Source organism: Canis lupus, chromosome 12 (assembly GCF_011100685.1).
Source record: "Canis lupus familiaris isolate Mischka breed German Shepherd chromosome 12, alternate assembly UU_Cfam_GSD_1.0, whole genome shotgun sequence".
NCBI classification, from domain to species: Eukaryota; Metazoa; Chordata; class Mammalia; order Carnivora; family Canidae; genus Canis; species Canis lupus.
In genome coordinates this window covers 64,301,300-64,319,939 of record NC_049233.1, presented here as the reverse complement: position 1 = coordinate 64,319,939, position 18,640 = coordinate 64,301,300, and the positions used below count along the sequence as shown (strand labels likewise).

Below are 18,640 nucleotides of genomic sequence, written 5' to 3'. Positions count from 1 at the left end.
GATGCCTACTTTACTGAAAAGATTGAGGAATTAGCCACCTATAAAAGTAACTATAAGTCAATGATGCAAAGAAAGGGAAAAAGAAAGCATGCTTTAGATCTTCCTGAAGTGGATACAATTTCCTCACTTGTAAAAATGGACGTAACTACTCCAGTCTTACTGAGGACCAAATATAATAAAGATTAAAATGTGCTAGCTTTTCTTACCTTAAAAGAATCCTACAGAAATATCAAATGTCTTTTTTAAAAAAGATTTTATTTATTTATTCATGAGACATAGACAGAGGCAGAGATGTAAGCAGAGGGAGAAACAGGCTCCCTGCGGTTGAGGGTGAGTCTGATGTGGGACTCCATCCCAGGCCCCCAGGATCATGACCTGAGCCAAAGGCAGGTCAACCACTGAGCCACCCAGGTGTCCTGAGATATATCAAATGTCTTTATTGTCATTTAATCACAGGGTCTATAGAAAGAGAAATGCAGGTATTTCCTATAAGTTATACAACAGTAACATTTGATGTTTTAAATGATGTCAGTAACAGCATTTCCCAAACCTCAATTTTATTCTAACAGAAGCAAAAATTTTTTATTAAATTTCTTCCTACTTTAAATATGGTTCAAAAACAGAACTTTTGCTTCCATTAATGATAGAGCAATAGGGATGGGATTTACCTGCCATATATATATACCCTAGTATTTACCCATAGTAATTTACCCTGCTTTATTCTGCCTAAAAAACTAGGCAAAATAAAGCAATCATTTTCAGATATTACACAACAGGCATTCAAGAGAGGGAGTTCTAAGAGAAGGGAAGCAAATAAGTGAGCCATTTAATTTCCCCAGCATCATGCCTGGAGGCAGTTTCAGGCCTCAGCCCAGACTCCTGGAACTTAAGCATAGTTTTCAGGGGGGGGCAGTTCTCAAGATGTTAGAGACCAAAACTGGAAGTTCAGGGAGGCAAAGACAACTGGAATTTGCAGGGCAGAGTACTGGAGAGGAGAAAAGAGCATAAAGAGACCTCAAGAGATCTGCAGAGTGATCCCTTAGGTCTTTGGCTGAGTGCTGATCCATGCACATAGAAGAAGAAATTCTCAAGGTTGGGGAAAGAATCACTGAAAAGTCAAACAATTGCAAGAGCTCATACAGGACTAGCCATAGTGTGTGTTCCTAACAGCCAAAGTGGAAAGACTTCATAATACATGAGGCATCTGGCGAAATTCTTCAAGTAGAGTTGAGTTAAATGAACCTAAAGGCCCTTTTGGACTTGTCCGCAAAAAGCCTTTTTAAAAGGAAGCCTTTATATTGATTACTTTTTACCCCCTAGTTATGGTTATATATATATAAAGACATCCAGAGGGCAGCCCCGGTGGCGCAGCGGTTCGGCGCCGCCTGCAGCCTGGGGTGTGATCCTGGAGACCTGGGATCAAGTCCCACATCGGGCTCCCTGCATGGAGCCTGCTTCTCCCTCTGTCTGTGTCTCTGCCCCTCTCTCTCTGTGTCTCTGAATAAATAAATAAAATCTTTAAAAAAACAAACAAAAGACATCCAGAAACAACAGAAATGTGGGAATTAAGCAGATAAGAACATTAAAACAGCTACTGTAAATATCTTCCATATGTTCAAGAAGATAGTAGAAAACATGATATCATAAAGAAATTGAAGAGATCAGAAGACCTACTTGCCCAGGAATGAAAAATACAAAATATGAAATAAAAACAACACCGACTGGGCTAATAGCAGGTGACACAGCAGAGGATCAGTGATTCTGAAGATAGTAATAGAAACTATTCAAAAGCAGGCACAGAGAAAAAGACTAAAAAAGAAAGAAAAACAAACAAACAAACAAGGAGGGAGCCATCAGTGTGCTGTGGGACAACATCAAGCAGATTAACATACATATGAAGGGAGTCCCAGAAGGGAGGAGGTCAGAAAAAATATTGTTAAGAAACAATGGCCAAAACTTTTCCAAATTTGATTAGAACTATAAACTCACAGATCCATGAAGCTCAACAAATCCATAAGCAAGAAGAAATATGCAGAAAATCACACTAAGACACATAACAGACAAGGTCCTGAAAACAAAGGATAAAATCTTAAAATCAGCTGGGGGGGTGGTGGTGGGAGGGAAGAGATGTTATACACAAAAGAATAAAGACAGGAATAACAATAGACTTCTCAGAAACTATGCAAGTCAGGAGACACAGACAAGATCTTTAAGGTATTAAGAGGAAAAACTATCAATCTAGAATTTTATACCCAGAGAAAATATCTAACAAAATTAAAGATAAAGAAAGACTTTTGCCTATAAACAAAAGCTGAAAGAATTCATTGCCAGCAGGATTGTACTACAAGAAATATTAAAGTTCTTTAGGCAGCAAGAAAATTACACCAGATGGATATTTGGATCTATACAAAATAATAAAATGCACCAGAAATAGTAAATATTTAGGAAAATAATAAATGACTTTTTTTTTCTTGTTTTAAATCTCTTTAAGAGAAAAGTTATTAATTAAAGAAAAAATAAAAGGTGGCATGAAAAGAGGTTAAAAGAAAGAACGGATAGGACAAATTGAAGACAAATAGTAAAAATCAGATTTAAATGTAGCTCAAACATAATTATGTTCAGGGACTCCTGGGTGGCTCAGAGGTTGGCCTTTGGCTCCCTCCAAACAAAACTGACTTTACGTTCCCTGACTCAGAAAATAGGGATATCAACAGAAATTCTCACTTCCTTTTGTCAGTATCCCCAATTGTTGACCTTGGAAAAAGCTTTCAGACTCTTCTCCTTCAGTTTCTTTATATGCTGTTACCAGTGACCTATACAGTCTATTAACTTGTGCCCTGAGATATACAACTTGATTCTAATCAGATATATTTGGCAAATGTAACATCTTCCACTTACTAAGTCTTTGCTTAGAAAACCCATCGGCAACATTTCATTTTCTTTTCCTGTTCCAAAAATCATTACAATCAACTGGTCAATATAGAAGAGACTTTTTTTTAATTTTTATTTTTTAAGTTTTTAATTCCATTAATTACCATATGTACAATATAGTGTACAATACAATATAGTCATTCAATAATTACACACATCACCTGGTGCTCATCATGACAAGTACACTCTTAATCCTCATCACTTATTTAACTTATTTAACCATCCCCCACCCTCCTCCTCTCTGGTATCCATCAGTTTGTTCTCTATAATGCAGTTTGTTTCTTGGTTTGGCTCTCTCTCTCTCACCCACCACCCTTTGCTCCTTTGTATTGTTTTGTAAATTCCACATATGAGTGAAATCATATGGTATTTGTCTTTCTCTGTCTGACTTCTTTCACATAGCATTATACTCTTAGTTCCATCCATGTCATTGCAGATGGGAAGATTTCACTCTTTTTTATGGCTGAGTAATATTCCACTGTATATTCATACACTATGTTTTCCTTATCCATTCATCAATTGATGGACACTTGGGCTGGTTCCATTTCTTGGCTATTGTAAATAATGCTGCTATAAACACAGGGATGCATGTATCCTTTTGAACTAATGTTTTTGTATTCTTTGGGTAAATCCCTAGTAGTGTGACTGCTGGATAGTTCTATTTTTAACTTTTTGAGGAATCTCCATACTGTTTTCTAGAATAGCTGTACCAGTTTGCATTCCTACCAACATTGTAGGGGTGTTCCTTTTTCTCCACATCACCAATATCTGTTGTTTCTTATGTTTTGGTTTTAGCCATTCTGACAAGTGTGAGGTAATATTGCATTATAGTTTTGATTTACAGGAGAAGAGTCTTTTAATATGATACATAATCAAATATTTTTAGGTTTTTTGTTTTCCAGCTTTACTAAAATATAATCGACATATAAAATTGTGTAACTTTAAGGTGTACAATATAATTGGATATATGTATATATTGTGAAATGATTACCACCACAGAGTTAATTAACACATCTATCACCTTACATAATTACAATATTTTTGTGGTGAGAACATTTAAGATCTACTCTCTTAGCAGTTTTCAAATATATAACACAGTACTGTTAACTATAGTAATCATGCTGTGATATATATTACATCCCTAAAAGTTATTCATCTTATCACTTCATGTTTATATCCTTTGACCAACATCTCCGTATTTCCCCTAGACCCAGGCAACCACTATTCCTTCTGTTTCTTTGAGTTTGGCTTTTTTAGATTCCACGTCTAAGTGAGATCATATAGTACTTGTCTTTCTCTGACTTATTTCATTTAGGATAATGACTTTAGCATCCACCTATGTTGTCACATATGGCAAATTTTCCTTCTTTTTTATGGTTAATATTCCATTGTATATATATGCACATTTTTTTCTTAATCCATTCATCTGATAATGGACACTTAGGTTGTTTTCATGTCTCAACTATTGTGAATAATGCTCTGAGGTAGTGATTTCATTTCCTTTAGATATATATTGAAAAGTAGGATTGCTGGATTAGATATGGTAGTTCTATTTTTAAATTTTTTGATGAACCTCCATGCTGTTTTTCATTATGGCTATTCAAAGAATTTGGGAAAAAGTAATCCTAAGTATTAGTCCTGAAGGGATACACAGATGAAAAATAATGCTTTCTGTCCTTAGGGAATGTAGAAAAACTCCATGAAGCTATTCATTACAACACTCATTCTTGCCTCTTCACACCTCTCATGTCCTCTTAGACAGACTTGGAGGTATGCAAGATGAATCCTATTCACAAGATGATGAATAAACTTATACTGACGACAATCTAAGTAGGAGTCCTAATAATTTAGATTTCTTTCTTGGAGTAAACAGATACATAATGTAGGGGAAGACTAAGTTGATTTACTAAATTTTTCAAGATACACCAACGTAACTTTCTGCTTAAGTCTCTAACAACAATAAGCCAATGTTGCAATAATAGTCAGGGGACATTTAATGAGGCTAAAATTCTTCAGGGCTTCCTACTTAGTTTTGTACTAATCATTTGTCAAGAGTGTCAATTTTTTTTTGCATTTGAATAACCAGACACTAGAAGTGCTATAATCAGGACTTTAATTATGATTTCTAATTAAAATCATAAGGATTTTGCTTCTTTAGCAAATATCTCAACTTATAAGACTTGAAAGACATGCTACTAATGTACTTTTGAGTTTTCAAATATGGGGAAACCCCTAAATTAATTACTTACTCTTTCAATAAGAAAAAATTTCCTGAGAGAATTCTTCCTCTCACCACATCATTAAACCCTTCTCGCCTGGTTGCAGCATACATGGCTTCAGTAGACACATCAATGTCACACCTGTGACCTAAAAACAAAAAAGAGGTAAACATTATTTGAAAAGGAAGTAAAGTTTTCACTGAAAAGCAAGCATAGATTCACATTTGTGACCAATACTAAAATTCTGGAAGACTATCCTTAGTGACTCCTTTTATTTATCTGCCAGGAATCAAGGAGAAAGAAGAAAATAACCAAAAGGGAAACTTCATTTGTTCATGCCCTCATCCATCCATCTATCCTTCACCATCTCCATCCAGCCAAATATCTGTTGAGCTCCTACCATATGCCAGGCACTATATTTGACAGATTGAGAATACAAAGAAAAGATACTGCTCCTGTAAAATATTCACAGTTCAGATAGGGGAACCAAACATACAGAGATGTTTATGATGAATAGTGTAAACAGTAGACTAAATGACAAAGGTAAGAGGATTCACTGGTTTACTTGCCTAAATCATTAACACTCTGGGGATAATTTTTTTGTCACTAATAAGTAAAACTTCCAAATGTTTAAGATAACTACCTTAAAAATCCCAAACACAGCCATCTTACCATATTCTAGCCCATCAAATCTTGCCATATTTGATGCCACTTCTGATGTACACAATACATGGTAGCAGACAATTGAGTAACTGGTATGGGGCAAGGACACTTCAATTACTTTGGCCCCCTCAGACTCAAAGAGGTTAGCAGCTTTGGACCAAAGAGATTGCACTTCACTTGATAGTTCTGGTGTAAGATATTCCTTATTGGAAAAAGTCAAGATGCAGAAATTAGAACATCTGTACAGATGGTTTTATAAAACTATGTACTTAAAAAATACATACTTTAGGACGTTTGGCAATACATTAGAAAATCTGATTAAATTGCTAGTAGGTAGCTAGAAAGGCTGAACTAACTCAAGAGTGTTTATGGCATGACTATCACTGTACCAGTTATTTGTGAGCTGGATACAACAATATTAAAGATTAGAGAACTGGCTGGAGAATCCATATTTGTTAAATGTTCATTATGCTAGATGCTTTTCAAAGGTCCTCTCACTTAATGCTTTTGCAGAAACTTTTTTATAAGGTATCTTAGACTGAACTTTTTTTTTTTCAAGTGGGCTCCATGCTGGAGCCCAACATGGGTCTTGCACTCACAACCCTGAGATCAAGACCTGGGCTGAGATCAAGAACTGGATGCTTAACTGACTGAGCCACCCAGATGCCTCCTAACTTAATTCTTCTAACAATTCCATGATGCATGTATTATCCTTTATTTTATTAATGAAAAATACTGAGACTAGACAAGTAACTTTCCTAAAGTTACATAGCAGGTAAGTAGAGGATCTGGGGTTCTAAAATAGGTCTCTTTCTACAACCTGTGCTCTCTTTAAATCCATAAAAGAAGGCACAGCTATTATCTTAACTGAAAATTTTAAAGAAAGTATTTCTCTATAGCAGTGGTCTCCAATGGGGGCAATTTTATCCTTCTCTCAACCAGGGGACATTGGGTAATGTCTGCAGACATTTTTGTTTGCGGGGTGGTGCTGTGGTGGGGGTACTATCTCTAAGGGTAAAGGCCAACGATTCTGCTAAACATCTTATAATGCATAGAACAGCGTCCCACAACAAAAAATTATCCAAAAACTTACTGCTAAACTTAAAAAGTTTTTTAAAGGTCAGTACTTTAACATATTTACTTTCATAAATGATTACTCAGTTACTACAGTAATAAATGCAGTAGTAATACTAATAATAGTAGTAAAGAAGGTAACATGTCATGTATTAAGCCTTTACTATGCAAGGTATGGCCCTAAGCTCAGTTGTTACATCCAGGATTAGCAGATGGTGGTCTACCAGCCAGACACAACTTCCTAGTTATTTTTGAAAATAAAGTTTTACTAGAGCACAGCCACACTCTTTCATTTACATATGGTCCATGGTCTGCTTTCACAATACAGTGGCAGAGTTAAATAGTTACAATAAAGACACTGACCCACAAAGCCTAAAATATTTACCAACTGGCCCTTTATAGAAAAAGTATACAGACCCCTAATTAACATGATCATTTAATTTTTTTATTGAGGTATAACTGACATACAATATGATAGTTTCAATATATGATTCAATATTTGTATATATTAAGAAATGATCGGGATCCCTGGGTGGCGCAGCGGTTTGGTGCCTGCCTTTGGCCCAGGGCGCGATCCTGGAGACCCGGGATCGAATCCCACATCGGGCTCCCGGTGCGTGGAGCCTGCTTCTCTCTCTGCCTGTGTCTCTGCCCCTCTCTCTCTCTCACTGTGTGACTATCATAAATAAATAAATAAAATTAAAAAAAAAATAAAATAAAATGTTTAAAAAAAAAAAAAAAAAAAAAAAAAAAGAAATGATCACCACAGTAAGTCTAAGTTAACATCGATCACTTTACACAGTTACAGGTTTTTTTCCTTGTGATAAAAAATTTAAGATCTACTCTCTTGGGATGCCTGGGTGGCTCAGTGGTTGAGCATCTGCCTTCGGCTCAGGGTGTGATCCTGGAGTCCCAGAATCGAGTCCCAGATCGGGTTTCTTATGGGGAGCCTGCTTCTCCCTCCGCGTATCTCATGAATAAATAAATAAAATCTTAAAAAAAAAAATACTCTCTTAATAACTTTCAAATATGTAATAGGGTATTATTAACTATAGTCACCTGCTGTATTTTACATCTGCACAATGATTACCAAATTTAAACCTTACTACTTTCTGAGATTTGACTTGATAGTATTTCTGTAAAGTAATAAAAGGGAAGAGTTACCTTTGGGATTCCTATACATAGTTTGCTCACATCTGTCAAACTGGGAAGTGTAAATGGTTTAACAGGATCTTGAACTGTGGTAGAATCTTTGGGGTCATGCCCAGCTAGCATACCTGTAAGGAAAAATACTTATGAATAACAGACACATTGTTTTACAGTGAAATTTATAATGTTTTGAAACTCTATGGAATCATATAAATACCCAACACAATTGCTGCATCATCCACACATCTGGTTAAGATTCCTGGCACATCCATTGAATTCACCAGGGGAATGAGACCATGACGAGAAACTAAGCCATAGCTTGGTTTGAAACCAACAACCCCACAGTGGGCAGCTGGATTTCTGGTTGATCCTCCTGTATCTGATCCTAAAGCCCTGGAATGTAAATGGAATTTTCTTTAGAAGAATGACATCTCTCCAATTATATTGGGAATCTATTGTTAAGTGTATAATTTTAAAGTTATTTCCCCCTGGTTATACTAAAGTAAGACATGCTTGTTTCAGAGAACTCTGAAAATACAGAAAAAGTGTAAAGACGTAACAAAATATTCTACTGCCTTAGACAAACACTGTTAACATTTTGGCATATTAATTTCAAGACTTTTAAAAAAATGCAGTTTTCTTCATGGTTCAGGTCATTCTGTAATTATACGTTTCCATCTCTTTTTTGCTTATCATGAGCCTTTTGCTAGGTCATCAAAATTACTGAAAATTTAAAATATGTATAATATTCCATCATATCAATTGGCGATCCCAGGATTTTAAAGCTCATCTTCCTATACATACAAATACCTTATACCTTCCTTTAATGGCAGTTTTACAGTATGCTTTTATAAACTAAACATACCTCCCCCAGAAATTCATACACAGAACCTTCTACTACCTCATTTAGAATCATGGATAGAAATGTACTTTAATTTATTTAAACATTTATGTTGTTGCCAAATAGGATAATAACTGCCTAATAAATTACTTTGTAATAAACACCTTTAAACATAAATCTTTGCCCATATGTCTGATTATTTTTTAGGCTGGCTTCCAAGAAGTAGAGTTAATGAGCCACAGGGTCTGCCTGTTATTCTAAGTTCTTAATCTTTATTGTCAAATGACTTGTCAGAGAGGCTCTGCCAATTTATATTTCCAACTGCAGTGAATCAGATTTGGTCTTATGTTTCATTATCATCACTGAGGACTAGCAGTTCTGAAAATCTGGTTAATCTGAATAACCAGAAAGCTTTGTTAATGTGCATTTTTGAATAATTTTTCACATTTATTTGTATTTGCATTACCCAACTATGAAGTGCCCATTTCTTTGCTCACTTACCTATAGAGTATATATTTTTATTAAACACAAAACCAAAACCTAATCTTAAGGACATTCTGAAATAGGTCAGTTATAAAAGCACAAATACTGAATAATTTTCACTCTATGTACCTAGAGTCTTCAAGTTCATAGAGACAAAAAGTAAAAGTGATTGCCAGGGGCTGAGGGGACAGGCAAATGGGAAGCTGTTGTTTAAAGGGTACTGAGTTTCAATTCTGCAAATGAACCAAGTTCTGGAGATTGGCTGCACAACAATGTGAATGTATTTAACACTGAACTGTACACTCAAAAATGCTTAAGATGCTAAATTTTAGGTTATGTATGTTTTACCATAATTAAAATTTTTTAAACTTTGTTTCAGAGAAAAAAGGTTTTTCTGATTAGAAAAGTGTATGTGCCAATTACAAAATTTAAAATATTTCATAAGACGTATAAAGTGAGATTTCTCTTATATATATATATTTTATTTTTTTTAATTTTTATTTATTTATTTTTTTAAGATTTCTCTTATAATCACTGCCTCCCTAAAAATCCTGTTTATCAGTTTTGATATACTCATCCAGATATTTCCATGCAACCAACATATATACCTATGTAATTATTCCTTTTAACAGAAAGCAGGTCATACTATACATAGTATTCGGCAGCTCATTTTCCACTTAACAGTGTATCTTTGAGGTCTTTCCCTGACACTACAAAGCACTCCAGCTCATTCCTTTTAGTGGCTGCATAATACTCCAGGAACCTTTTTGTTTTTAAAAATATTATAAAATAAATCAAAAGGGGGAAAAACAAGGCAGAACTTGATAGTTTGGGACCCATTCAATCTGGAGTTACTTTGGGTCTGTCTGTGCTTCTCTTGACTCCACTCAGAATAAAGCTTTGGACTGAACAAGGCTCCTACTGGTCACATGGCCCTTCAGCGCTACAGAAAATGCAAATTAGATTGTCTTTCTTACCAAGTCCATATAAGCTACAAATCAGCTTGTTGCTTTCATGGTTTCTAAAAGGACACATTTTCTTATTAGGATTCACTGACGGCTGTGTAAAAGTAAAATCTATATTTCCATAGGAATTATGTGTCAAAATGCCATCTTCTCAAAGTACATTCAGAAAGATGAACATTAAGTAGGGTGATGAGGATAGAAAAAAAAGCACCTAATCTTGCAGTCCTAACTTGTCAGAACTCTCATTAATATTAATGCAATGCTATAAAATTCCACAGAGATAAAATGAAATGGTTTTACTTGTAAATAAGATTTCAGAGAAACTAAAAAACCAAACAAAAACCAAGAAAACCCCTGAAGAATCTAAATCTCCATAGCTCTAAAAAATATAAATAATTTATTGGTTGCAATGTTTGTGAAAAGAGCTTAGTTTCAGCGGATAATTAAGGAGAAATAAAATACACACAGTACTACTAAAGAAACACATTCAATTTTATACTGAAACTGAGAAAATAAATAAAAGTGGTATTTATTTACTCTTCTTTGTAAATGTTTTACAAATGGGACTTAAAACATAAAGCATGATGGATGGATTCTTCCCAAATACAAACAGGACAATTGAACAAGTCAGCTCCTAACAAACTTGAAAACTTTACTCAATGATATACATTTTTAGTCACAGATGTACAAAAACACTATTTTAAATATCCTATTGATAATTATCAGGGGCATTTTTTTCTTTTTTTTTTTCTTTTTTTTTTTTTTCTTTTTTACCTTTTTTTTTTAAACAAAAGCCTGATTTAGCTGAAGGATAAACCATCATTAACAGCTCAGCAGCACTCAACTAAAGCCATGGTATATTAGTCCTTTAATATTAGTACAGTTGGTGAACAGATACCCAAATAAATTATTTTATTTTTATTTATTTATTTTTTTAATTTTTATTTATTTATGATAGAGAGAGAGAGAGAGAGGCGGAGACATAGGCAGAGAGAGAAGCAGGCTCCATGCACCAGGAGCCCGATATGGGATTCGATCCCGGGTCTCCAGGATCGCGCCCTGGGCCAAAGGCAGGTGCTAAACCGCTGCGCCACCCAGGGATCCCCCAAATAAATTATTTTAAAAATGAAATTCAATTATGCTAACTGGTTTATTCTGCAAGATCCATAAAATCATGTTTTTAAGAAAAGCAGATACTACAGAGGGAGAGTTTCAAGATTATCTTCAAGTTAAATGTAGAAAATACACAATAAACACACTGTACAGTTGAGTGTATTTTTAAGATATAATTTTGATGTACCACCGAGCACAAATAACTAAAAAGAAACAAAAATAGCACGGTATGAACTACTCTATTGTTGGATACTGAGCCTGGTTTATGACTATTTATATTTGGTTGGGCTTTACAGGACAAACAGAAAAAAGCATCTTACGCAAAGCATGTAAACGTTGCTACTGCCGCCGCACTCCCTCCTGAGCTTCCTCCAGTTATAAGCCAATTTGAATCCTCATTCTCACCATGGGCCTTGTGCTTCGTCTTTTCTTTATATTGTTTTGAATAACTCCAGGGGTTTTTAACTGGTCCAAATACACCATCTGTGCTTCCAGATCTGAGATGAAGTGAAGCAAGATATCTTAATGAAACTTTCATTTTCGATGAAAATTTCACCTCCTGATTATTTGCTTCTAACACTGTATAATCCACTGGAACTTGAATTGGAAAAGGCAAGGAGCCTGCTTAGATGTAGCCTTCATTAATTAGATGGTTGAGGAGGTGGAGGATGGGAGGTGAGATCATGTGGGAGAAAGCAGAGAAAACTAGCCTGTTAAGAAAAAAGATTTTTATCCCAGTTGATCATCCAATTCAGCTTATGATGATTTATTTCCCTTGTAAATCAAGGTCTTCCAGTTGAAGAGTGTCATAAACATTCAAAGAGTTAACAAGAAGTCCTCTGAAGGATTCCCTCTATTAATCAGATGTTTTGAGACAAGCATAAGTTGAATAATAACTTATTTTAAAAGTTTTGAAATAATTACAATCTTACAGGTAAATTGCACAAATAAAAATAATATGAAAAGAACTTTATACCCTTTACACAGATTCACCTATTGTCAACAAATCACTTAATTTGTTCTACTATTTGTGTGCTCTGTGTATGTCTGTAACATATACAAATACTTATTTCTTGAACCACCTAAGGGTAAATTAAGTATATCATGGACCTTTACCCCTAAATATTTTAGTATGTATTCAGTATGCATTTCCTAACACTAAGGGTCTTCCCTCATGCAGTCACAGTACAGTTATCAATCTCGGTACACTTCATATCCATGTAATACTTTTATCTAATCTATGTAATCCAGTTTGGCCAGCTGATCAAATAATGTCCTTTATAGCATTTTATCCCCTCCCAGTACAGGATTGAGTCTCGAGTCAAGTATTGCATTTAATTATCATCGTCTCTTTAGCCCTTTTTGTTCTTTTTAAATCATTTCCCAGCCAATGGACTTTGAGTTATTTCCAGTATTTGGCAGTTATAAATAAAGCCACAAAATATTGTACTAAAAGACCCTAGCCATTGCTTTTGTGTAAATATAAGTCTTCATCTCTTAGATAAATATGCAGGACTGAGATTGCTGGATCATATGATGTTAACAAGAAACTGAAAAACTGGGATGCCTGGGTGGCTGTGGTTGAGCGTCTGCTTTCGGCTCAGGGTGTGGTCCTGTAGTCCTGGGATCAAGTCCCACCCTGGGTTCCCTGCATGAAGCCTGCTTCTTCCTCTGCCTATCTTTCTATGTCTCTCATGAATAAATAAATGAAATCTTTAAAAAAAAAGAAACTGAAAAACTATTTTCCAAAATGGCTATACCAGTTTGCATTTCCTACCAACATTGTATGAGAAATCCAAATGCTCTGTCCTTGTCAGCACTTGTTTTGTCATTTTTAAGCCATTCTAACAGTGTATATATCTTCTTGTGATTTTAACTTGCATTTCCTGAATGACTAACCATGTTCAGCATATTTTCATGTGTTTATTGCCAACTTTACATCCTCTTTGATGAAATATCTGCTCACATATTTTATCCATTTAAAAAAAATTAAGGTGTTTTCTTATTTTTGAGTTGGGTAAGGATATATATACATACTAGATGCCAGTTCTTTCTCAGAGACATGTTTTGCAAAGATTTTCTCCTAGGCTGTGGGTCGTTTTTCGTTTCTTAATAGTGTATTTTAAAGTAGAAAAGTTCTTAATTTTAGTGAAGTCCAATCTATCAGCTTTTTATTTTGTGGGTTGTACTTTATGATTCCCATTTAAGAAATCTTTGCCTAACTCAAGGTCACAAAGATTTTTCTCCTATGTTTTCTTCTATAAGTTTTAGGTTTTGCTTTCCTTAGGCTCTTTTAATCTAGAATATTTTTACAGGCTTTCCTTTTTATGATATTCATATTTTAATAAAATGTTTCTCATTTCAGACTTATCTTTTGTTTTCTTGCTATTAGTTTCAGGTTTCACATTCTCAGCTGAATATTGTATAGGTGATGGTGTGTCCTCAAGGAATCACATCTAGTGGTACATGATGTCCACTTACCCTCACTGATGATGTTCATTTTGATCAGCTGTTCAAGGCAATGTCCTAATAACCTATGTTCGAATTTACTCCAATGGATTAATTCGTTCTACATATATTTACTGGGTACCAAGAGACAGCACCATAAATAAGAGTCAAAGATTCTGCTTCTATGAAACAGAGAGCATAGACCAAGCAAATGTTACAAATGTGACAAGTGTTATAATAAAAGGGAAAATAGAAAGCATTTTTGGTGAAACACTGAATGCTTTCCCCCAAAAATAAGAACAAGGCAAGGATATCTGCTCCTATTACTTCTACTCAGTATTGTACTGAAGTGCTAACCAACACAGTAAGAAAGAGAAATAAGAAATAACAGTCTTTATTTGTAGACTACATGATCATCTATGTATAATATATATATAAAGAATCTGAAAAAATAAACTAGAACTGATAAAAGAGTACTTAGCAAGGTCATGGGATATTAAGAGCAACATAGAAAAATCAATTAGAACTATCAATATACTACATACTATATACCAACAATAAACAAACATTGAAAAAAAATACCATTTTATATAGCATTAAAACACTGAAATACCTGGCAGGAGGTGGGGAGGAGGCACCTGGGTGGCTCAGTTGGTTAAGCATCTGCCTTTGGCTCAGGTCATGATCCCAGGATTCTGGGATAGAGCCCCAGTCGTCGTCTGGGCTTCCTGCTTGGTGGTCTGGTTCTCCCTCTCCCTCTGCCCCTCCCTCCGCCCCACCCCTGCTCTCTCTCTCTCTCTCTCTCTCTCTTTCAAATAAAGAAAATAAAAAAAGACCATACAAATATTTGGGAATAAATCAAACAAATTACATATAAGATTTATATGCAGAAAAATCGTAAAAATACTGAGAAAAAGTAAACAAAATCTAAATAAATAGAAAGATAGATAAAGTATTCATGGAACAGAAGACACATATTAAAATGTCAAATCTTCCAAACTTGATCTATAAATTCAACACAATCATAATCAAAATCTCATCAAGCTTCTTTATAGAAATCAGCAACCTCATTTATTTAAGAGTTATATTTATTTATTTATTTAGTCATGAGACACAGAGAGAGAGAGAGAGAGAGAGAGAGGCAGAAACATAGAACATAAACAACTCCCTGCAAGAAGCCCGATGCAGGAATCGATCCTGGACCCCGGGATCACGCCCTGAGCCAAAGGCAGAAGCTCAACCGCTGAGCTACCTAGGCGTCCTTCAGCAAGCTCAGTCTAAACTTATATGGGAATGCAAAGGACCTAGCAAATGTAAAATAATTTTTAAAAAGAAAAACAAAGTAAAAGAACAGACTCTCACTACCTAATTTCAAGGCTTACTCTAAATCTACAGGAATCAGGATATCATGTTATTAAAGTAAATAGAGATACACAGAACAGAACAGAATCCAGAAAGAGACCTATACATATATATCCAACTGATTTTTGACAAAGGAACCAAGGTAATTTAATGAAGAGAGAATAAATTTTTTTTCTTACAAGAAATGCTAGAACTATTGGACACACATGCAAATAAATGAACCTTGGCTTTATTCACACCTTATACAAGAAAATTAACTTAAATGGATCATAAGTCTAACTATAAGAACTATAAAACTTCTAGGAGGAAAATCTTTGTGACTATGGGTTCGGTGGGTAAAAATTTCTTCGTTAAGACACAAAAAGCAGGGATCCCTGGGTGGCGCAGCGGTTTGGCGCCTGCCTTTGGCCCAGGGCGCGATCCTGGAGACCCGGGATCGAATCCCACGTCGGGCTCCCGGTGCATGGAGCCTGCTTCTCCCTCTGCCTGTGTCTCTGCCTCTCTCTCTCTCTCTGTGACTATCATGAATAAATAAATAAAATCTTTAAAAAAAAAAAAAAAAAAAAGACACAAAAAGCATTAATCATAAAAGAAGAAAAAAGATGAAATGGACTTCATTAAAATTAGGAATTTTCACTCTTTGAAAGGAATGTTCAGAGAATGTAAGAAGACCTGGAGAAAATATTTGCAAATTACCTGACAATGGACTTGAATCCAGAATATATAAAAGAGCTCTTAGAGCTCACTAAGACAAACAACATAAGTGGAAAAAAAATAATGGGTAAAAGATTTGAATAAAAACTTCACCAAAGAAGATATATGGGTAGCAAAATAAACACATGATGTTTAACATCATTAGTCATCAGGGCAATGCAAACGAAAACCAAAATGAGATCTGACCATATACCCATTAAGCAATCGAATATACTCTCACAGAGGGACTGAGAACTGACATTAGAGTCCTCAAGAAATCACCGCACTGCTTTTTTGGTACCTACATTTAAGGAAATTAAAGACAATGATGAAAGAAATATAAGAGAAGAAAATTTTAATTTTACTTACCCCATTGCAAACTCATCTAAATTTGTTTTTCCCATCAGGACAGCTCCCTGATCCAATAACTTCTGAACTACTGTAGCATTATAAGGTGGTACATAACCTGAAAAAAATTTCAGTTATTCTTACTATAGGAGAGAAAACAGTGAACATGTAAATCACATGCAAGAAACAAGATTTTAAACTACAACTAAGCTATTCATATTGACATGTGTTAATTATTCCTAATTTGAGTAATAGGTTGGCCTTTCTTGCAAAAGTTAATTTTATTTTTTCTACTACTAATTGTTATGTTTTCCAAAGACAGTTGGCATATTCCCTATTATTTATCATCTAAAAATACTGATTTTTAAGTTAGTACTACACAATATTGAGTGATAGAGATGCACCCAATTCATTTGAAACTAATAACACATCATTATTTTGCTCATTGTACTTGTAATGCTATATCCCATAGTAATTTTTTACCTATTTCCAGTAAGAAATAGATATTTATTCTCAATTAAAATTTCATCTGTGTGTATTTCAATTAACAATCTACCTATCAGAAGAACCTGGGGCATATTCCTCATAGATTTCCTTTCAGTGTGTAGCACTCTGGATAAGCTTTGGCCATGTCTTTTTCCTTTTAGGATCCAGAAATCTTGAGAAATGGGTTTCCTTTTGACCTACTAAACTGCAAAGAATAAAACTAAACATCACTATACTCAGGTAAGTATAGTGATATAAAAGATGGGAGTAATTGGGAAACAAAAATCAACTAGACAGGGATCCCTGGGTGGCGCAGCGGTTTGGCGCCTGCCTTCTGCCCAGGGCGCGATCCTAGAGACCCGGGATCGAATCCCACGTCGGGCTCCCAGTGCATGGAGCCTGCTTCTGTCTCTGCCTCTCTCTCTCTCTCTCTCTCTCTGTGACTATGATGAATAAATAAATAAAAAAAAAAAAAAAAAAAAATCAACTAGACAATAGAAGCAAATCCTCACACCACCCTCAAGAAAGGAGCGATGAGAGTCACTCCCTGCCCACCAGTCCTGTGATATTGATAAGTGGGTGTCAGAGGGCACTGAGTGTGTGTGTGGCGGTCAGTCATTAAATCTTCCTAAGTAGGATTTCTAAAGCATCCTAAATAGGATACATCCATTAAGGTTGCCTACCTCTAAGGAATAATTTTGCATTCCAAAAGAGCCCATAGTAAAAATATTCTAGCCTAAGTACTTCTTTTGCAGATATAATTAGTCTGAGAATACCTGGGTGCTTTAGTATCTTATCTTTAATTTAAACTGAAAAAATAGTTTTATAAAATTATTAGTGCTCTGGTCAATTAAACTTTACCTTTCAGCATGTTTGATGCACATGTTGTCTCAATGCCTGATGTGCTAAAGTTGTCTTTTACTGCAATAGGAATTCCATCTAAATCCCCAAGTGAATGACCTGCAGTAAAAATCCAAAAGATCAGGTGCTGTATCCAGTTCAGAATACAAAGAAACGTTAATACTAGTTATTACAATAACTATTAGTTTTTGGTAAAGATACTTCTTCATAAATCAAATTGATGTTAGAAATTATTACAGGTGGGCATTAGAAAACATCACATACCCATCACCCTATTTTTATTATACCTCATGGCAAGTTCTTTTCTTTTTTCTTTCTTCTTTCTTTCTTTCTTTCTTTCTTTTCTTTCTTTCTTTCTTTTTTCTTTCTTTCTTTTCTATTTTTTAAAAGTTCTTTAAATAAGGGTATGTTTTATGTTTAAAGCCTCACTTGCCAAAAGGAGACTGCTACATTCAATTAAATTCTTTCCCTAGGGATATGCCAATTAAGTGTAATTCACAGTCATTTACCTTTCTTGTATCTTTTCTCCGATTCTTCAGCTTGCTTTAAGGCTACCTCTTCTGATACAGTAATGTACGCATTTAGAAACTTGGTCTTCTTGATAAGGGAGAGACATTTTTGACAGAGCTCTGTTGGAGTAATTTGGCCTTGTTTCAGTGCTGCAGAAACCTGTAAAACACACAATTCCAAAACTTTCACTGAGGCTGCAGAATTTCAAGTATTATATTCAGTGGGCAGACAGGGCGATGAAGTCTAAAATTTTGAAGTGAAGCTTGGATTCAAAACCAACAGAACCCTATCCCTAGGGAGTGTACTGAATGTGGGTAACCCACTGATCAGCTTGAGTAGGACAGTCGTCAACTGAGTGGAGGTACTTGCTGTTTCTAAGTCAGGTTTGCACCGAGGGCAGGGGTTTAGGTGCACCATCTTGTCTAGAGGAGAGGCCTGGCACGGGCGGGGCGTGGGTTGGGGGAGATTGTGCAGAGGGTGGCTTAGCTGGAACA

The 18,640-nt window shown here is 35.2% G+C and overlaps 1 protein-coding gene across 4 annotated transcripts in view; it reads right to left on the bottom strand.

Annotated features, from left to right (window-relative positions):
• The window catches only part of QRSL1 (glutaminyl-tRNA amidotransferase subunit QRSL1), a 32,946-nt gene that overhangs the window by 6,014 nt on the left and 8,292 nt on the right, over positions 1-18,640 (bottom strand). For 3 of the 4 annotated variants that reach the window (XM_038554845.1, XM_038554847.1, XM_038554848.1), the window contains 8 exons: positions 18,146-18,305; positions 17,637-17,735; positions 16,311-16,407; positions 11,759-11,935; positions 8,254-8,429; positions 8,052-8,164; positions 5,823-6,015; positions 5,181-5,298 (listed from right to left, as the gene is read on the bottom strand). In XM_038554845.1, the coding sequence (XP_038410773.1) occupies positions 5,181-5,298; positions 5,823-6,015; positions 8,052-8,164; positions 8,254-8,429; positions 11,759-11,935; positions 16,311-16,407; positions 17,637-17,735; positions 18,146-18,305 (1,133 nt within the window). The remainder of the gene's footprint in view (positions 1-5,180; positions 5,299-5,822; positions 6,016-8,051; positions 8,165-8,253; positions 8,430-11,758; positions 11,936-16,310; positions 16,408-17,636; positions 17,736-18,145; positions 18,306-18,640) is intronic. The other variant, XM_038554846.1, reaches the window with a different exon arrangement.